General features: G+C 40.3%; 2 protein-coding genes across 4 annotated transcripts; one reads left to right on the top strand and one right to left on the bottom strand.

The window, feature by feature from the left end:
• The first annotated feature begins 14 nt into the window (after positions 1-14).
• Positions 15-4163, top strand: tefm (transcription elongation factor, mitochondrial). Its single transcript, XM_026909648.3, has 4 exons — positions 15-174; positions 1763-2253; positions 3254-3403; positions 3486-4163. The coding sequence occupies exons 1-4, from the start codon at positions 132-134 to the stop codon at positions 3915-3917; spliced, it is 1116 nt and encodes a 371-aa protein (XP_026765449.2). The 5' UTR covers positions 15-131; the 3' UTR covers positions 3918-4163.
• A 796-nt stretch (positions 4164-4959) lies between these two features.
• atad5b (ATPase family AAA domain containing 5b) lies at positions 4960-19948 on the bottom strand. 3 transcript variants are annotated; one of them, XM_053231949.1, is made up of 16 exons: positions 19758-19948; positions 19005-19597; positions 18482-18560; positions 17958-18360; positions 14110-14204; positions 13847-13992; positions 13587-13722; positions 11694-11867; positions 9953-10126; positions 9124-9212; positions 8602-8695; positions 7133-7197; positions 6839-7024; positions 6084-6724; positions 5698-5847; positions 4960-5112 (listed from the first exon to the last, which is right to left on the bottom strand). In XM_053231949.1, exons 1-16 carry the CDS (start codon positions 19897-19899, stop codon positions 5040-5042), a joined length of 3240 nt encoding a protein of 1079 aa, XP_053087924.1. In that variant the 5' UTR covers positions 19900-19948; the 3' UTR covers positions 4960-5039. The 3 variants fall into 3 exon arrangements, with proteins under 3 accessions (XP_053087924.1, XP_053087925.1, XP_053087926.1); XM_053231950.1 differs by having other exon boundaries at positions 14119-14204; positions 19758-19946; XM_053231951.1 differs by having other exon boundaries at positions 19675-19877.
• Between the last annotated feature and the right edge of the window lie 1936 nt (positions 19949-21884).

Here is a 21884-nt window from a genome sequence, read left to right as displayed (position 1 = left end):
GTGACTCATGTTTCCTCTCCGGACCGTAATTCTGACGGACTTGAGGACACAACATGGCGGCGGCGGCGTTGTTTGGTTTCTCACCAAAAAAAACAAAACCCTTAAGGATTAATTGAGGTGATTAATTAAGAATGTGGGTCGCGAGAAGGTTTCTGACTTCCGCCGTCCTCACAGGTAAAGTGAAAGAAAAGAAACAACCGCGAGCAACAAATCAGTGCAGTTTAAAGTTATTGTGCTGTAAAATGCTTCATTTCATTTATCTTAAGCATTTCTATCTCCTTAGCTGTGACATGAACACATAATAACAGCATTATTAGGCGTGTACAGTCTTATTTTCTGTATTATTGCTGACATCCATGAATAAAAACACATTAAACACAGTATCACACTTCATATTTATTTTAAAAGCATGTGTTGTGCATACACACCGCGTGTGAATGAGAGAGGACTGGGATTGTGCGTCGCACTGCAGCATCAACTCAAAGGATTGGGTTTGTCGGTTTAATCAGGTTCATGTCTCGCTTTTCACTCATGAGTGTCAGGAATTGTGGTGTGGAGCTTTAATTTCTGTACCTGCTTGCACTGGTTTAGTAATAAAACATACAAATATCTGTAAATATCACAAAAATGAAGTACTGCTGCATATATATATATATATATATATATATATATATATATATATATATATATATATATATATATATATATATGACCACAATGTTCGTTAATCCAGTGAGATTTGCACCTTGACGCGCTGTGACAGGTTTGTTAACTAGCAGAAAGCATCAGCATCGATCCGATACCCAGGATCAGTATCGGACCGGTACCAGCGGAACAACGGTGATATCAAAGAAAGAAACGAATGAATCTGATCTGATCCTGTAACAAATGGAAAAAGATTGGAATTGGATTTGCAAAATATCTTTTTTTAAATTTGGAACTGGAAACATTTATGTCTAAATAGGCTTGACTGTTTTTTTGTTTTTTTGTTTGCTGGGATTTTCCTATTTATACTTTATTATATTTTCAATATGTGTGTTTTTGTGTTTGTTTAATTGAATTTAAAATAAGTTGTGTAAGTCGTGTTTTTAGATATTTTTTGTTCCTGTATTTTTTAAGTGTTTCAGTTTAAAAAATAAATAATAATCTTAAAGCTTAGTAGTTTTTTAAAGAAAAAAAAAAAAACGAGATGGATTTCGATATAAGTTGATACTCAGGATTTTTTAAGATCAGTATCATTCGTATCATTGGTTTCCTGCGTTCTCTAATTTTACCCGAAGTGAGACTGAAATATCGCTCCTGTGCTGTTTATTGTATTTGTAGTTTCTAGCTGGAAACCATGACAGGCAAAAATGCATTATGTTTATTTTAAATAGCTGCTCTGTGCAGAAAGGGCCTGGTGTAAAGGTCACATGACGGCGTGTTGGACGCGGCTCTAGTGCAGTCTGGTGGAAAATGGGTTTAAGATGAACTCCAGATATTCCATAAATCAAGTTATTATGCATAGAAATACATTCTAAGTTGGTAAAAATGTCTTGTGAAGTTGAGAACATGGGGTTGAAAAGATCAGTGCACTTTTTGGAAGCTTTTCTGAACGAGGAACCGTCAGACGTAGGGATCAACACACCTTCACAGGATCTGCTGTGTATTCTTTTGTTCAAAAATATGAACAAAATGTGGCATTAAAACCTATGAAGTAATCTACTGCTGTGTGTGACGTCATGGTTTTTCTGTTCAATAATCTGTTTAAATTGTTCTGCAGCTCACTACAGGCTGCTGTGTCGTCGTCTGAATCCCCGGCCCGAGTTCTCGCCCCGCTTCCTGCAATGCACCTACTGCTGGAGGGCTCGAATCCCAACCACGGACCTGAACCTCAACGTTCTGCATCCTGAACCTGCAGAACCTCAGTGCAGACACGCTGATGATGATGCCACCGATGCCACGCTGGACTCGCTGTACACCCCGGATCAGCGAGACACCATCCTGCAGCTCCTCAACACGGGCTCCGAGTCTGAACTCGCCGCCGTCAAAATGCTCCGGGGACGAAAATCAGCCAACATCATCGAGTACCGGATCAGGAACGGACCCTTCAGGGATCTGGAGAGTGTCGTGAACGTGCCGCTGTTGAAGCACAAGAGCGCCGTCGTGGCGTTTAACTCCATCCTCTGTCCGAGAGAGAAGAAGGAGAAGAGGAAGGGGAAGATTCATCTCGCCAAGTTCATCAGGCCTGAAGTGGACAAGTCACTCTTAGAGGTTGTCTTATTTTATTTTTTTTTAATCGCATCAGATTGTTGATAACATAATATTCAATGTTGTTATTGCGGGTGCGTCGGAATAAAGGTATACGCCGTACCGTTTTAAACTTCAGCGCAGCTCATATTTGTGACCAATCAGTGATGTTAACAGCAGCAAGCTCCGCCCCCCTGCAGTTCTTAGTCCACAGGAAACTGACTCTGGAACAGGAAGTAAAATCCTAAAGCAAGAATGAAAAAGAGTTCTTGTGGTAGAAATGCGTTTATTTCCAGAACATGATATTACATACAGTGCTGTGCAAAAGTCTTGGCACTGTATTTTTTTTAGTACAAACTTTGTTATAGATGTTTATTTTCTGACTTCTACATTATTGATTCAGTACAAAAACATTTTAGATTCCAAACATTAGTTTTCCAGCACAAAATGAAACGTTACAGAAAAATGTTTGTATGTCAGTAAAGAAAGCAGCAGATTCCATAAGAGACACTTTTCAGATAAAAACATAATGAAGGCTGCTGGGTTTCGCTGCAGAAATAAGAAGCGAGTCGACAGTCAAAGTCTCCAGAAGAACTGTGGCTGCTTCTGCAAGATGCTCAGTAACACTTCCAGCTCATTTCCTTATAAAACTGCACACACTGCACCTCAGATACTGCTTTATTTATTTAAAGTGAAGGATCATCACATTAAATACTGACTTTGTTTCATTTATTACTGTTTACTGCTCTTTATAGGATTTTTTTTAAATGTACAAACATTTAGTTTCATTATTTTTGAAGGCGTCTTTACTCTACAGCATTTCTTTACATGATATTTAGATGTAATAACTTTAATAAATCTCAGGAATGCATACCACCATGTAATTATTGTGAAAAATTTACTCTTTACTTTACTGCTGTGTTCCATCACGTTATTATCACGTGTCCTTCTCAGAATTCTATTGTGAACTGTGATATTAAAAATCGCTACAGATGTTTAAATTTTTTCTCCCGTTGTTTTGCAGGACGCCACCTCCATCGTGTCCATCGTGTGCGGGACGAACAGGATAGCGTGGACGCACATGGACCGGGCGATGACGGTGTTGGAGTGGCAGCAGGAGGATTGTCACAGCTTCATGAAGGGCACCTACATGGCGTCCAGTTATCTGGATGATGTAAGACACGTATATAATCTTATAGATACGTATATAACCTGATGCCAGATTATTCCATTTTTGTAAAATATTTCTCACCCAGATTTGCGGCGTGGTGTCGAACCTGCCGGCGGCGGATTTCTACGTGGTGGAGAAGCCGAGCGTGTCGGTGCAGAACACGGCGCTGTTCCCGGTCGTGGTTCATCTGCGCACGGTGGAGGCCATGCTGTTCGCTCTGCTCAGCGCCAGGAGAGACGCCGGGGCGCCGCCCAACGTGCTCAACATGATGCGCGCGGCCGTGGGACGCCACTTCGGCCTGATCGTAGGCGAGAGCCGTACGAGCGGCGCCGAGGTCGTGAGGAAGATGATGGCGGAGTCTGCGATGAAGAAGATACCGCGCGTGATCTTCCCAAACGAGATGCTGGTGCGCTACAGCGGCGCGTTTCACTTCAGCAGCAGGAACAAAGGACAGGAGATGTGTGACGCCCTGCTGCAGGCCGTCGCCTTCTACGAGCTGCTCACAGCCTCACACTGAGCCACGAGTGTGTGTGTGTGTGTGTGTGTTTTGAGAAACTCTTAAGGAACTTTAAAAGACGTGTCTTCATGCTGTCTCTCAAATGGACCTGAGTGAAAGTTTAAAGTTTAACTAACGATACTGTCCACGTTAAATATCGCTAAAAACAATAATCAGCACGTAGCTGGAAGGAGGAGTGAAAGTCTTCCACCAAGATCTTGACTTATTTTTTCTACAATAAACAACTTTCTACATCCGTCAACACGACGACTGAGACTCCAGACTGTTTAAATTCATTTCATTAGCAATGAATCAGAGAGGAAATTAGATTAGGAGGTGGGGTGCCAATATTTTCTCACAACCACATATTTATTATAACATCTTTATTATTATTATTATAAATATATTATAGTATATAAATGTGTTATTGTATACGATAAGAGTTAGTATGTAAGATATCACTCATTTTCACTGAAAAGTGATGAAAATAAAAATGCAAAAATGTTCTGGACACGCCCACTGCGTTCTGATTGGCTCGTGAGTAATCATTTTAAAAAAAAAAAAGAGGGATCGGGTCTTTCAGGATCTTTTTTTTTTTTTTTTTTTACGCGTGTTATTTTAAATATATATTTATAGATATACATTTGTTTATTAATAAATTATTTTAAATATATTGTTTTTTAAAATATTAATATGAATCTTTTCACACTCATTGGGCCTCCAGTTTATTTATTTATTTAAGTTATAGATATATAACTATAATAGTTATATAGTATGTTTATTTATTTATTAATAAATAATTTTAAATATATACTTTAAAAAAAAAAAAATTAATATGAAACTTTTGACTCATTGAGCCTCCAGTTTATTTATTTATTTGTTTATTTATTTCCCCGCTTTAGCTGCACCTAAACTCTATACGCTTCATATTTACGATTATAAATTTATTAAAAATAAATTTTATTTTATTATTCGCGTTTATAAATTGACGGCATACAAACTTTCACTTTCACTGGACCGCGAACAATATGCTGAAATCAAACTCGAGAAAAATGACTCAGGCTTTTGTTTATTTGTTTGTTTATTTGTGTGTTGAAGGTAGATTTTATACTTAAACATTATTATAATAATAAATTAAACTCTTCAGTGTAGCTGAGATGCTAACACGTCGCTTTTACGGAGACGCAGTCCGATATCGCTGAGGTAGTGTGAAAATCTGTCAATAAAAACACAAACAAACAAACAAACAAATAAATAAAGTGATTTGTACCCCGTTACCTTCTCCAGCGTCGGTGATACGCAACTCATACGTATGTTAAATTTTTACGTTTTTTCTTTATAACATCGTACACAGACATCGGCGGTGTCACTAACCGCGTTCACGCCATTTCGTAATTACGAGATTCCGACTCATAATGCGCGTTCACGTCGTCGCAGAACTTTCGGAAAGCTCCGAGTTGTACAACTGACCGCTGCGACGTCGTGCGGAAACGATCAAAATGGCGGCGACTTCATCGGTAAAATATAGTTTAAAAAATTTTTTAAAAATAAATAATAATAATGATAATAATAAAATAAAGTAGTTATCTTGTAATATTTATAATTTAATAAATAATAGTTTAACTATTACTTTAACTATTAATAATAGTTTAACAATAACTATTTTGTAGTTAGCGGATTCATTCTGGCGTCCGTGAACGGCGGCGGGTTGTCGTGTGGTAATTACGGTAATTCCGACATGGCGTGAACGCAGCGAGCGCTGATCGCCGTGGTGATGTTTGTGCGTAAGATTAAACGCTACCTGAGATCCGGCTGCTGCTCGGCGTCTCGCGCTCTGCAGATAAAACGCAGACACGGCAGATAATCCGTCAGTACCGCCGTCCGGTTGCCGTGATACCGGAACGCTTTACTGCGGAGCACTTTGCGTACGATTTCATCGCTCTTCTGTTCACTGAAACAACAGGAGGTTATCGCTAATCAGCTAAAGTTACGACAGAAGGTTATCGCTAATCAGCTAAAATCACCACAGGAGGTTATTGCTAATCAGCTAAAGTTACCGCAGGAGGTTATCGCTAATCAGCTAAAATCACCACAGGAGATTATCGCTAGTAACATTTGTTCAGAATGAGAATTTTCGTAAAATCTTCGTATTGACTGATACTGAAGTTGGATAAATTAAAGCCAAACCTTAATCTCCACGTTTCGTTTTTATCTCGTCCCGTCTCGTCCCGATCTCCTCGCTTCGCCGGACGCACCTCCATCCTGCACCTGTGGAACCCCAAACCCTCCACCACCGCCATGACCTCGTAACATCTCTCCAACCTCCGTGTCCTCATCGCCGCATCTTCTGCTTCTTCTTCTTCTCGTGGCTCGTCCAGCAAACCGTCAGCCATTTTGGCTCCCAGAGGTCCAGATTTACAAGATGGCCGCCGGGGGGAAAGATACGAGTCCACGAAAGACACGGTGTCGCAAAAGCGTCCCAGAGAGCTCACCTCAGAAAGATCTCCAGCCTCTGCAGCTGATTGGTTCATCGGTTTGAATCTGTCCAATAGGAGCTCAGATTCTGAGCGCTTCATTTCTCGAGAACGTTTTCCAGACTGAAAGTTTTCCGGATTGGGAAGTTTTCCAGACGGAGATGGGTTTTTATTCACGTCGTTTTGAAATGTGAAAATAGTATTTTGATCAAAGGTGCTTTGATCTGATTTTTCAATAGTGGGCGGGGCTAAAAGGAGACCCAGGTTTGAGTGGAGAAGGCTCCGCCCCTTTTTCCAGCTCTCCTCTAGCGCCTCCACGCATCTGCTGCTTTCCAACTCGGCGTAGGACCTACACTGTAACAAACCAGAGAACGAACACACACACACGTATACACTTCTGGGTATAAAACAGTGTGTGTGTGTGTGTGTGTGTGTGTGTGTGTGTGTGTGTGTGTGTGTGACACTCACAGCGAGTGCTCTGTTGCGTAAATGGTGGTGTGTGTTTCCAGCTCCGCTTCTCGCCCACACCTCCAGCTCCAGCAAGCTCCGCCTCACGTCTCCGTTATTCTCCCGTACCACGAAGCGGATGTGCTCCGGGTCCGGCTTCACGCTCCGTACCGCACACACACACTGCAGGTAGCTCACGACGCTCTCCTTACACACACACACACACACACACACACACACACACACACAATCTTTAATGATATTTAGTGTGTATTCTCTAGTGTATAGTTTAGACTTTCTCGGCGGTTGCGTTACCGTTGCAGGAGTTCGGAAACGGATCTCCTCGAAACGACCGTCGAACGACTCGCCGAATGACGGATCTGCAAAACGCAACATCGCGGCGTTTTAATGTACAAGCTACGTTTCTCACTTACACCTTTTTATACGTTTTTTTTCTTTAGCGGACATTTAAGGTATAAAAAAAAGTGGGGGGGAAAAACATGGACGCCTCCGTGTTCGTCTTTTCTGAGTGATGTATATTTTAGTCAAAACGGTGAACTGTAGCGTCGCTGGCTACGTTTACGTGCACATCGATATTCCGATATTAATCAGAATTTGGCGATATTTTAATTAGTATTGAGTCATGCACATAAACGCGGCAATCCGATTCAGATTACGACAATATTCTGATTCCCCAGATTCCCATTCCCATCCCGGGAATATTCCTGTTTTATTCGGAAACACATTCAGAAAATCCACTGAAATATGGATTTATGCGCAGCTCAGTCCGCAAGGAATTGTGGGAGCTAACAGACGGTTAGCTGTAGGCGAGGTATTTAGGAACGGCAACTCAATATTCCGAATATGTACGCATATAAACATCGTGTTCGGGAATACGGCTGCAACCGTATGTAAACGTAGTCGGTGTTACAGATTTAACAAGAGAATATACGTTAGCGGTACTTTGATTGATCTAAAGCTAATACTTTTTTTCTTTAGGCTTGCCTAGACAGAGTTTGGGTTTAATTTACATAATTTAACTTACGAGTTACGATCGTTAGTCGAACGTATGCGATATTACGGTACGTATGATGTCATTATGTACACCAGTGTAGCGTATTAGTAACTACTAATGAATTAGCATTACTAATGGATTTATTCGTAAATCAAAAAATCGTAGGAGATTTTACACAAGAAATGTAGCTTTCATGAAAATAGCTAGCTGGAAAAAACGTTCATATCCTACGTTTTGCTCCTGAGTTTATGTAAATTTGCGTACGAGTTTATACACGGATTACGCTGTCAATTTTAAATCACTTATTTATTTCGGTTACGCTCACATTTCGGAAACTCAAATTTTTGTCGTATGAATTCGTTTCGTATGAATGACTTGAAGAAAAAAAACAAAACAAATTAGACTAGCCATTCTATTAGGACAAAAGTAATGGCGCCCTATACTATACACGGAGGATGAGTTAGCGTGAGACTCTGGCAGCTGATTGGCTGCACTGCAGTGGCTGAGCTGCGTTATTGGAAGATTTGCGTGTTCTTGCACTGTTTAGTCGCCATTTTGTCGTCTTTTTGCCTTGTATGGAGTTTTGTGGGAGGGGCTAAATGTCAATGTGGTGTGAACATGCTTGGTAATTTATGGCTGATGGGCGTCTATGAACATATGAAGAAAATCGACAAGTTTAGTAAATGAGGTTTTTGTTTGGTTTGGATTTACGAACAATTTTATTAGTTTAGTGAATAAGCGTAAAACACCAGAAAGCAGCGGAGCTCACCGTTGGTGGTCAGGATGATGGGTCTCTTCGTGGTGCTCATTAAAGACTTCACGGCTGCGAGAAACCCCACGTCCTCCTCGAAGATGATGTCGACCTGCAGCGAACAAACCGATCTTATAAATCAGGACAGAATTCGATTAAACATTAGATGTCGTAAATAATATCTGTAATATGTAGAACGTTATAATTACGTAACCTTTTAATCACAGTTCGCGATGTTCCTACTATAATGTATATAGGAAAGTTACTACATTACTGAGTTACTGTCATCACCCTGAAGTTGATTATTTTCCCATAACAGCATGTTACTGTAAGTGTTGACTCCGGATACTACAGAAAACGTCGTCGTATCAACGATTTTAACGATTCATCTGTCGCTGTGAATGAGCCGTTACTATAGAAATGATAACGTATTATAATAAGAACGGGCGTATTAGTATTAATATAAACTGCACTACTGTCAGAGCTGCTGTTATAGAAAATTCATCAACACCTTCTGACCAATCAGGATCCAGAATTTACCTCCTCAAACAGAATCAGTGATATCGGCGGTGTCTTGTCCTTGATGTCTTTCTTAAACTCCGACTCGTCGAGTGTGACCTCATCAGCAGCTGTAAAAGACTTTGGTTCATTTTATGTAGAAATATTTATGTGGAATATCTTTATAAATAAAGGACACATTCTTCTCAAAATAAGGAACTCGCAGAACGAATGTTCTCTCCCAAATGAAACACGACAGGGTGCCAATATTTTTGTTGACTAACTAACTATATATATATACACACACACAGGTCTTACGTACTGTATCTATTTTTTTTTAGTACAAACTTTGTTATAGATGTTTATTTTCTGACTTCTACATTATTGATTCAGTACAAAAACATTTTAGATTCCAAACATTAGTTTTCCAGCACAAAATGAAACGTTACAGAAAAATGTTTGTATGTCAGTAAAGAAAGCAGCAGATTCCATAAGAGACACTTTTCAGATAAAAACATAATGAAGGCTGCTGGGTTTCGCTGCAGAAATAAGAAGCGAGTCGACAGTCAAAGTCTCCAGAAGAACTGTGGCTGCTTCTGCAAGATGCTCAGTAACACTTCCAGCTCATTTCCTTATAAAACTGCACACACTGCACCTCAGATACTGCTTTATTTATTTAAAGCGAAGGATCGTCACATTAAATACTGACTTTGTTTCATTTATTACTGTTTACTGCTCTTTATAGGATTTGTTTAATGTAGAAACATTTAATTTCATTATTTTTGAAGGCGTCTTTACTCTACAGCATTTCTTTGCACGTGAATAAGACTTTTGCACAGAACTGTATACACACACACACACACACACCTACCTCTTGTGTCTTGAGGAGGTTCAGAGTGTTTGTTCTCAAGTTTTTCAGTTTTCCTAAAGTAACGTGTGAGCGTGACGGACTTCTGCGCAGCACCACGTTTCTTTCCGGAAGCAGCTCGAGAGATCGCCGGAGGTTTTCTGCAGGAGGAGACGGATTTCTGTGGAGCTTCTTCTCCTTAAAACACACACATTTACATTTATGTTTCACATTAAATCCTTTTATATTTCGCATTAAATCCTGGTTCGGTGCTCGGTCCGATGTGTGAAATTAAAACTTCCAGGATAAGTGGAAGGTTGTAGATATTCGCAGGCAGTAAACTGGAAGTCGTAATGGGGTTTGTTTTGTTTTTTTGTCTGTTAAAAATACCATTGAAGAATTTTACAGTCTGTAAAGCAGCTTTATAGAAAGACTGGATATAAAATTTACAATTAAAATTTATCCCTAATGAGTGAGTCAGAGGTGATGATGGTGAGGAAAAACTCTCTGAGACGATATGAGGAAGAAACCTTGAGAGGAACCAGACTCAAAAGGGAACCATCCTCATCTGGGTGACTCCGGATAGTGCGATTATAAATAAATCCCTTCTATTATTGTGTACTACACGGACAAATAGTGAAATTCCTGCAATTAACAGGAACTTAGGAGCAACTTATGAACTTAAAGTCTGTTGTATCGAACTGACGTTATTAACTATTCAATGATGGAGACTTGAGTGCAAATTGTTCTTAGCAAATACGGTCCTTGTTTAAGTGTCTATTTTAATCTATTTGAATGATACTGATCTGTGGATTGTGAATTTTTAAAATAGCAAACACATCATTTCTATTAATTTCTGCTAATTGACATTATTGGATTTTTTGTGGAGGTGGGAAAAGGGATGTGTCGTTTGTTGGGGACCAAACCTCAGCATTTTATAATTTTATATTATTATTATTATTATTGAATAGTATTATTACTATTATCAGCAACTAGACCTACCAATGCGTAGGTATTATTGTTCAGGCAGATACTGATAACTTAGTGGTTCTAAATCATTTACAAATATATATTTTGTTCTCTATAATATACCAAAGTTTTCTCCTGTAGTCTATAAAATAAGAGTTGGAGATATTCCATGGCTGGAAAACATCACTTCCAGCAAAAAAAAAAAAAAAAAAATCGGTCCGCTTACTTCTTTCTCCGGATGGCGCGGTTCAGAGGAGCTTATTTTAGCACACAGGCGTAAGAAAATACAATTTTAATATAATATAACGTAACAACCGTTATAAATTACTGGGTAAAACAAAGAATTGAGCAATTTTTATAGCAAATGTTACACGTAGACAACAGTTACAGTAATTTGAAATATTTTTTTTGGCCCATAAAGAGGAAAGAAAGACAGTGAGGGAAAAAAAATGCAGTCGTCTTCTTCAGTGATTTGAATCCATATTACATCTGACGTGATTTTTTATAAATATAAATTTAAAAAAATTAGTTTTCCAGCACAAAATGAAACGTTCCAGAAAAATGTTTGTATGTCAGTAAAGAAAGCAGCAGATTCCATAAGAGACACTTTTCAGATAAAAACAGAATGAAGGCTGCTGGGTTTCGCTGCAGAAATAAGAAGCGAGTCGACAGTCAAAGTCTCCAGAAGAACTGTGGCTGCTTCTGCAAGATGCTCAGTAACACTTCCAGCTCTTTTGCACAGAGCTGTATACACACACACACACACACACACACACACACACACACACACACCTACCTCTTGTGTCTTGAGGAGGTTCAGAGTGTTTGTTCTCAAGTTTTTCAGTTTTCCTAAAGTAACGTGTGAGCGTGACGGACTTCTGCGCAGCACCACGTTTCTTTCCGGAAGCAGCTCGAGAGATCGCCGGAGGTTTTCTGCAGGAGGAGACGGATTTCTGTGGAGCTTCTTCTCCTTAAAACACACACATTGACATTTATGTTTCACATTAAATCCTTTTATATTTCGCATTAAATCCTGGTTCGGTGCTCGGTCCGACGTGTGAAATTAAAACTTCCAGGATAAGTGGAAAGTTGTAGATATTCGCAGGCAGTAAACAGGAAGTCGTAATGGGGTTTGTTTTGAGCTCTTTGGCATCAACTTCGGCATCAAACATAATGCTTTGCGGTTGTTTCTCTGCTGAAGGTACAGGCTGACTTTGCCGCATTGAGGGGCCAATGGACGGGGCCATGTATTGTAAAATCTTGGATGAGAACCTCCTTCCCTCAGCCAGAACACTGAAGATGGGTCATGGATGGGTCTTCCAGCATGACAATGACCCAAAACATACCGCCAAGAAGAAGCACATTAAGGTCATGGAGTGGCCTAGCCAGTCTCCAGACCTTAATCCTGCAGAAAATTTATGGAGGGAGATAACCTTAAGGATTTACAGAAGATCTGTCAAGAAGAATGGACCAAAATCCCTCCTGAGATGTCTGCAAACCTGGTAACCAACTACAGGAAACGTCTTTCCTCTGTGCTTGCCAACAAGAGTTTCTCCACCAAGTACTAAGTCATGTTTTACTCACTGAAATGCAACTCAATTTATAATGTTTGCATTGTGTGTTTTTTCTGGATTTTTGGTTGATATTCTGTCTCTATCTGTTAAAATAAACCCACCATAACAATTACAGACCCTTCATTTCTTTGCGAGTGGGCAAACCTACAAAACCAGCAGGGGATCAAATATTTATTTTCCCCACTGTAGGTATTTGTGTGGGTGGGTAGGTGGGTAGATGGTTGAGTAGGTAGATGGGTAGTTAAATGGGTAGATAGTTGGGTAGGTGGGTGTGTAGGTAGGTGGGTGTGTAGGTAGGTGGGTAGTTAAGTGGGTAGATAGTTGGGTGGATGGGTGGGTAGATAGTTGGGTAGGTAGGTGGGTAGGTAAGTGGGTGGGTTTGTGGGTAGATAGGTGGGTGGTTAAGTGGGTAGATAGTTGGGTAGGTAGGTGGGTAGTTATATGGGTAGATAGGTGGGTAGTTAAGTGGGTAGATAGGTGGGTAAGTGGGTAGATCGACTTCCACTCTACCACATTAGCCCCAGTACAAAATGTCAAAACGTAGAAGTTACCAAAAGTTTTGTTTAGCTCACAGTCTCTCCTTTTAAATAACGATTTGAATAATGAGTTTTTAACGTAAACTTGAAGTCCCTGTTTTTTTTTTCCAAATTACACATCACTTACACACAAGCCTAATTTTTTTCAAGCCTCATTTTTACAACAAAATTCCTCACCGTCCTTCAGCTGAAGGAATTTTGTTTGTGGCAGAGAAATGAAAAGCAGCTGATAGAAAATGAACAAAAAAAAGGAAATGATTAAACTGATTCCTGTAAAATCATAGAGCTGTAAATCCTTTTAGAAACTTTAGTCAAACTCTAATTATATAAAATATACAATATCTCAAATACAAATATAAATAAATAAATAAATAAGGGACTAATTCTAATAAGTCAAGAATTTGATATTGCCACAGACGGCTATTTATATTCTATATTTATATCTATATTTAAATTTAAATTTTATAACATTACATTATATATTAATTTTAAAAAAGAATCGCAGAATGAGCAGGTGTTGGTGAAGTGATAAAATACACACGGTGTATGTGATGAACGTGAAGGTGTGTGTGAACTCACGTGACAGAGGGACGGAGCGCCACGTCCGTGTCCGCGTCCGCGGCGGCGCCCCCACCTGGTGAGACTGAGTCGACTCTCTGAGCTGAGACAGGACGAGACGACCGGAGCGCAGGGACGAGCTGTTTACCTCCAGCACCTACACACACACACACACACACACACACACACACACACACACACACACACACACACAGTCAAGAACCTGGCTTGTTTAAAGTGAATATCTGATGTAAGCTCAGTGTGTGTGTGTGTGTTTATACGTTAAAGCCCAGCTGCTCAGCGCAGGCGAACACGGCTGCGCTCTTTCCCGCGCCTGTAGGTCCGTGGATCAGCAGCGTGTTACACAGCGCGTCCTCGCGCTCCTCCGTCAGCGGGTCGCCTTCGAAATCCCCGCAATCCCACGACCCTGAACACCGTCACATTAACAAGCAGCTGCTACGATGCTCATGTAGCTAACAAGCACCAGTTTAGCCTCATACACACACATGTGTGTGTGTGTGTGTGTGTGTGTGTGTGCGCGCACGCGTGTTACCGTCGCTCTCCTCCTTCATCCGACGCTCCTCTCGTCTCTTCCTCCTCTCCTCCACATCCGCTCTTATCCTCCACTCCTTCAGCCAGCTGTCGCCACGGCAACAAGGTCACCAGATTATAAACAACAATAACCAGGGATTCTCCGAGTCTATATTAAAATTTTATAATTTAATATAAATATAATATTAATATAATTTAATATGTTAGAATTTTTTTTTTTAATAAATAAAATGAACAGAAATTATTCAAGAATTTTTTTTTTTTTTAAAAAGTAAGAATTAAATGAGAAAATATTTAATTCTGTACTATGATGCGTTAAAAATAAAATAAAAATGTTCTGTATATTTATCTTATATTTTTATTCTCATGTTTATTTGAAGTTATGATTTTATTTTGGACAAAAAAAAAATCTAAGTATTTATATTTATAACAAGTATTTTTTTAAAGTTTATATTTACATTTTTAAGTTATATTTTTTTGTAAATAAAAATAAATAAAATTTCATTCTTTTAGACTACATTAGGAGTTTTGTTTTAATAAAAACTACTCTAGAATACAATTTTTAAAAATATTTATAATTAAAAAAATAATTAAGAAAATCTAACAATAATTAACAAAATATTAATTTAAAAATGTTGTATTTTAAAATTTAAAGTATTTGAGATTTTATTTGGTAAAAAAAAAAATTTTGAATCATATTAGGAATTTTTTTTATGTAAATAAATTACTCAAGATTTTAATAAATAATAATAATAAATAATAAATAAAATTTACAGAAATGTTTTAATAAAAAAAACTTAATTATTTAAAGATATATTATAATTATATTAAGACATTGCTCAAGGCTGTATTTTTTAATTTTTAAATAAATTTATATTCGGATGTTTAAAAAATGTACAGGGATTATTAGAGATTACAGATTTATTTATTTATTTAATTATTTATTTATTTATTTAAGATGTATTAGAATTTTTATATAAAAAAATTAGCTACACATTCACAATAAAATTTAAACAAATTATTTATTTTTTAAAAATATTTATTAAATTATAAACAGCAGCAGATTCAGGTTTTAATGTTGTAGAGGTGTTCAGTGATTCACCTACACCACACTCACCTGTACAGCTTCCTCTCCTACACCTACACCACTCACCTGTACAACTTCCTCTCCTACACCTACACCACACTCACCTGTACAGCTTCCTCTCCTACACCTACACCACACTCACCTGTACAGCTTCCTCTCCTACACCTACACCACACTCACCTGTACAGCTTCCTCTCCTACACCTACACCACACTCACCTGTACAGCTTCCTCTCCTACACCACACTCACCTGTACAGCTTCCTCTCCTACACCACACTCACCTGTACAGCTTCCTCTCCTACACCACACTCACCTGTACAGCTTCCTCTCCTACACCTACACCACACTCACCTGTACAGCTTCCTCTCCTACACCACACTCACCTGTACAGCTTCCTCTCCTACACCACACTCACCTGTACAGCTTCCTCTCCTACACCACACTCACCTGTACAGCTTCCTCTCCTACACCACACTCACCTGTACAGCTTCCTCTCCTACACCACACTCACCTGTACAGCTTCCTCTCCTACACCTACACCACACTCACCTGTACAGCTTCCTCTCCTACACCACACTCACCTGTACAGCTTCCTCTCCTACACCACACTCACCTGTACAGCTTCCTCTCCTACACCTACACCACACTCACCTGTACAGCTTCCTCTCCTACACCACACTCACCTGTACAGCTTCCTCTCCTACACCACACTCACCTGTACAGCTTCCTCTCCTACACCTACACCACACTCACCTGTACAGCTTCCTCTCCTACACCTACACCACACTCACCTGTACAGCTTCCTCTCCTACACCACACTCACCTGTACAGCTTCCTCTCCTACACCACACTCACCTGTACAGCTTCCTCTCCTACACCACACTCACCTGTACAGCTTCCTCTCCTACACCTACACCACACTCACCTGTACAGCTTCCTCTCCTACACCTACACCACACTCACCTGTACAGCTTCCTCTCCTACACCTACACCACACTCACCTGTACAGCTTCCTCTCCTACACCACACTCACCTGTACAGCTTCCTCTCCTACACCACACTCACCTGTACAGCTTCCTCTCCTACACCACACTCACCTGTACAGCTTCCTCTCCTACACCACACTCACCTGTACAGCTTCCTCTCCTACACCTACACCACACTCACCTGTACAGCTTCCTCTCCTACACCTACACCACACTCACCTGTACAGCTTCCTCTCCTACACCTACACCACACTCACCTGTACAGCTTCCTCTCCTACACCTACACCACACTCACCTGTACAGCTTCCTCTCCTACACCACACTCACCTGTACAGCTTCCTCTCCTACACCACACTCACCTGTACAGCTTCCTCTCCTACACCACACTCACCTGTACAGCTTCCTCTCCTACACCTACACCACACTCACCTGTACAGCTTCCTCTCCTACACCTACACCACACTCACCTGTACAGCTTCCTCTCCTACACCTACACCACACTCACCTGTACAGCTTCCTCTCCTACACCACACTCACCTGTACAGCTTCCTCTCCTACACCACACTCACCTGTACAGCTTCCTCTCCTACACCTACACCACACTCACCTGTACAGCTTCCTCTCCTACACCTACACCACACTCACCTGTACAGCTTCCTCTCCTACACCTACACCACACTCACCTGTACAGCTTCCTCTCCTACACCTACACCACACTCACCTGTACAGCTTCCTCTCCTACACCTACACCACACTCACCTGTACAGCTTCCTCTCCTACACCTACACCACACTCACCTGTACAGCTTCCTCTCCTACACCTACACCACACTCACCTGTACAGCTTCCTCTCCTACACCACACTCACCTGTACAGCTTCCTCTCCTACACCTACACCACACTCACCTGTACAGCTTCCTCTCCTACACCACACTCACCTGTACAGCTTCCTCTCCTACACCACACTCACCTGTACAGCTTCCTCTCCTACACCACACTCACCTGTACAGCTTCCTCTCCTACACCACACTCACCTGTACAGCTTCCTCTCCTACGCCACACTCACCTGTACAGCTTCCTCTCCTACGCCACACTCACCTGTACAGCTTCCTCTCCTACGCCACACTCACCTGTACAGCTTCCTCTCCTACGCCACACTCACCTGTACAGCTTCCTCTCCTACGCCACACTCACCTGTACAGCTTCTTCTCCTACGCCACACTCACCTGTACAGCTTCCTCTCCTACACCACACTCACCTGTACAGCTTCCTCTCCTACACCACACTCACCTGTACAGCTTCCTCTCCTACACCTACACCACTCACCTGTACAGCTTCCTCTCCTACACCTACACCACACTCACCTGTACAGCTTCCTCAACTACACCTACACCACACTCACCTGTACAGCTTCCTCTCCTACACCTACACCACACTCACCTGTACAGCTTCCTCTCCTACACCACACTCACCTGTACAGCTTCCTCTCCTACACCACACTCACCTGTACAGCTTCCTCTCCTACGCCACACTCACCTGTACAGCTTCCTCTCCTACACCTACACCACACTCACCTGTACAGCTTCCTCTCCTACACCACACTCACCTGTACAGCTTCCTCTCCTACACATACACTCACCTGTACAGCTTCCTCTCCTACGCCACACTCACCTGTACAGCTTCCTCTCCTACGCCACACTCACCTGTACAGCTTCCTCTCCTACACCACGCTCACCTGTACAGCTTCCTCTCCTACACCACGCTCACCTGTACAGCTTCCTCACTGCAGCCAAGTTCCCGATCACTTCATCACAGCTCCGAGGACGATATTTCTCCGTCCAGGGCACGTCATCGCCGCGTTCCGCATCATCGCCGCGTTCTGCATCATCGCTGCGTCCCGCATCATCGCCGCGTCCCGCATCATCGCCGCGTCCCTCGTCCTGACGTGACTCGTCCACGGCTGCGTCCTGAACACGCGGCTGTTTTCTCCTCAGCCTGTTCCTGCTCCTCGCTCCTTCTCGAGAGCTCACACGACCTTCTGACCTGTTCACGGTCTCGGCGTCATCCTGACTCGAGCGCTGGCGTTTGCGAAGACGTCCATCGCTGTGAGATTCTACTTCCTGTTTCCTCTTTCCGGCCACTGGGACGACCGGGGCGCCTTCACCTTCACCTTTCACAAGGAAATTCAGAAACTTGACAGGAAGAACCCAAAGCGGCTTCGTTTACGCTTTTCCTTGTGTTTTAATCTTTGCAAAAATTTTTAAAAATAATTAATTTTACGCGAAACTCACCGCGTCTCACGTTCAGCAACGTCTGGAACAAGCGTCGGACCGGAAAGCTGCGAGAATTTTTAAAAAACTCCGTCGAGCTCTGAAACGGACGAGGAAACAAAACGTCAGAAAGCTACGTTTTGAAAGCATGACATCACACACAGTCCAATTCTGCATTCTGATTGGTCAGGAGGTGTTGATTAATCTGATAAGTCATCGTTTCTATAGTAACAGCTCATTCACAGCGACTCGTACTCGACAATAAACAGATTTACAAGAACGGATGATGTGACGTGGTGATGTTTTCCGTGTAGTGAAGGTGACGTTTGTTTGTTAACTTATGGAAGGAGTCTCCAGTGTCAGAGTTAAAGACGTAGCTAAGGACAGAGGAGTTTTAACAAAATAACGACAAGCTGCGTTTTATTAACGTCAAGAGATTAAAAAAATAAAAATCAGAGGCTGGTGAGGAAAATAATCAACTTCAGGGTGAGGAGAGAGACTGTGGCTTCATCACACCACCGTGTATCTGGAGCTGGAGCCTCACCCTCGCGCCGCGACTCGCCGACGTGGAGTAAGACATGAACGCAGCGCTGTTTTCACTCTCGCTCTCTTCACGTTCACGAGATCCTCTCCTGCTCAGACTTCCAGCTTCGTCTGCCAGGACGGACGGCTGCTCATGAGAAGAAGCGGTGCCTTCTGACTTCATCTCACGTTTATTTTGTCCTACAGACACGTTCATGTGGAGGAAGAAGGGATGAAGACCTCGCTTCGAAGGAGAACATTGTGCACCAGGGGTGGACGGAGGTCTCGTGTTCTTCGTGGTGGATGTGTGAGAACGTTTCTCATGATGATGATGAAGATGATGATCATCATCAGTGACTTCAGGTCTGACGACTTTACACTCCCTCAGCATCAGATCAGACTTTTTGGACTTCTTCACTCTTTTCAGTCTGTTGATCTTTGGGTTCTCAGCTCTACTCTGGTCCTGGATCTGGATCTTCTCATCTCCTCTGACACCTTTATCACCACCTGTAAAGCTCTGAGAGATGCAGGAAGACTCAACTGGCAGTGATGTCTCTTTGCAAGAAGAAGCCATTTTGGAAGAACTCGAGTTCTTCTTCTTCTTCTTCTTCTTCACTGTAAAATGTAAACACAGCCATTACATTAGCATCGTACTGCTTAGCATCTAACCCTAATTTCGTGGCTTAACTTACCTTAAATTCTCAATATTTCTAGGACATTATGTCACTAAATCTCTTTTATCCTGCTTTTAAAACCAAAAAATTAAACTTATTACCTCTTAACGACACTATCTTGTGTTTTGTAATGCTAGCGCGTTCGCGCCTGAGTCGTTCACGTCGTACTGACCAATCACAACACGGCTGAGCGATGACGTCAAGACGTCGGTAACGTAACCCGGCGACATTTGAATGGTACATGTAGTTTTTAGACAGAGATTGGACTACAACAGGAGACGGGGAAAAAAATCGCTACAGCGAAAGAAATAATTAAAAACGCATTAAACACGCATTGAAAACTAAACATTATAAAAGTATAATTTATTATAAAATTATATTTAAAACTTTAACGTGAGTGGTATATAAATATAGATATATATATAAAAAATTACTGAAACGAACGGGAAATTTTACTTCCGGATTCAATGTGACGTCACCGCCTCGTTACTTCAAAATAATAGTTAAGAAGTTTTTTTTTTTTTTAAACAAATTAGTGCAATGAAACATTTTTAAAAGAAAGAAAACTCAAGATTCCTAAATATAAAGAAAAGTATATATTTTAACATAATGTAATAATATAATTTAATAATGCTTAAAATGAATTACTAAAATAAATTCTTTAATAAAATCACTTAAAAAGCATTTATGATTTATTTATAAAAAAAAAAAAAAAAAAAAAAAAAAAAAAAAAAAAAAGAAGAAATGTATAAAATATTACAATTTCATGGTTTGGATTGATTAGACATTATCTCATGTTTATTCAAATATATATTTTTTCTATAATTTACGTATTTTTATTTTTTTTTTAAATAATCTGTTCACGTCTCCTACTTCCATGAACTTACGTGATTTGTATTTAAATTCATGATTAAATTTATTTACAGATTAACCTTCGAATGACGATGAAATTCTTGATCTTCACGTCTTTTTTTTTTCCCCCGTCTGTGAAATAAACACAAATTGATCCACACGGCGAATTTCATGAAACACGACGTGACCAAATGCTTCGTTTTCCGTTTAAAACATTTTTTAATTCGTCATATTTCCACGTTACAGGGAAACCTATGCAGTTTTCTCGTTTACAATTTGAAATATACACTGTATACTGAGAGAAGAGGGGAAAAAAACAAAACAAAAATAACAACAAAAAAAAAAAAACAAAAACAAAAACAACAACAACAACAAAAAAACTGAGTGCTTTGGCATTTTTATAAAGTACGACACACGTTTTTATTTATTTACCAAATTCTAGCTTAACATCCTGGTCAGATTTTTCTGAAGTATTCGGCTGTTTATTGAAATTAAAAATAAAAAAAAAAAATCAGAGGGATGACATCGTGATGCTCCGCCCCCTTTCCATCCATCCATCCAGACACTCGTTCATTTCTAAAAGCAGTCCGATTTTGTTCTTCGTGCACCTTTAACCGACATTAAAGGCAAAAATACAAAGCAAAAAGAGCTGCGATAATATTGCTGATTAATTACGAAATTAATTAATAACGCTGAGACGGAAGAGGCAAAGTGCCGCACTCAGAGAGGAGAGGATGTCGAAATTAAACAAACAAACAAACAAACAAACAAACAAACAAAATACCCCGATGTTTCTGCGTCAACTTGCGCTTCATGCTTGTGCGTGAAAAAAAAAAAAAAAAATCACTAAACAAAGACGAGAGAAGTGAAGTGAAGCGCTAACAGACTGAAAAAGTTAATTATAACGGAAGAAAGGAATCAGGAGACAAACGCGCTGAGAAAAGAAACTAAAAACAAACAAATAAACAAAAACAAAAACGAAGAGTCTCAGTGTTGTGTGTGATACAAAAAAAAAAAAAAAAAAGAAAGTCACAGAAAAGTTGCTTCAGTCCTTAAAAACGGCGTTCGACTCTAAAACGTCCTTTTTATTAAGAGATTTTCTCTAAAATCAACTCGGCTCTGGCTCAGAATCGTAGAATTCAGTTTGTAAATTGAATAAAAATTCGACGTCCATCATCTCACTTTAGTTTTTTTTTTTCTTAAGAGAAATTCTAGAAAAGCGGAAAGAATTGTTTCATAGAATCGAAGAGAAAACGGTGTAATGAAATCTCAAGCTGTGTGTGTGTGTGTGTGTGTGTGTGTGAGCTTTAGAAGATTCTCTACCTGTTAGAAAATCATTCTCAGAATTTTTTTTTTTTTTTTTAATGTAAAGCATT

Source organism: Pangasianodon hypophthalmus, chromosome 2 (assembly GCF_027358585.1).
Source record: "Pangasianodon hypophthalmus isolate fPanHyp1 chromosome 2, fPanHyp1.pri, whole genome shotgun sequence".
In the NCBI taxonomy this organism is placed as follows: domain Eukaryota; kingdom Metazoa; phylum Chordata; class Actinopteri; order Siluriformes; family Pangasiidae; genus Pangasianodon; species Pangasianodon hypophthalmus.
The sequence above is the reverse complement of the archived record's forward strand: the minus strand, read 5'-3'. Positions and strand labels throughout refer to the sequence as shown.

Coding starts and splice junctions, on each gene's coding strand:
- tefm (XM_026909648.3), top strand. CDS start 132: ATGTGGGTCGCGAGAAGGTTTCTGACTTCCGCCGTCCTCACAG. Junction 175..1,762: donor GACTTCCGCCGTCCTCACAG/GTAAAGTGAAAG, acceptor ATTGTTCTGCAG/CTCACTACAGGCTGCTGTGT. Junction 3,404..3,485: donor CGTCCAGTTATCTGGATGAT/GTAAGACACGTA, acceptor TTTCTCACCCAG/ATTTGCGGCGTGGTGTCGAA.
- atad5b (XM_053231949.1), bottom strand. CDS start 19,899: ATGTACCATTCAAATGTCGCCGGGTTACGTTACCGACGTCTTGACGTC. Junction 13,723..13,846: donor CTGAGCAGCTGGGCTTTAAC/GTATAAACACAC, acceptor GTGTGTGTGTAG/GTGCTGGAGGTAAACAGCTC. Junction 7,025..7,132: donor GTTTCCGAACTCCTGCAACG/GTAACGCAACCG, acceptor TGTGTGTGTAAG/GAGAGCGTCGTGAGCTACCT.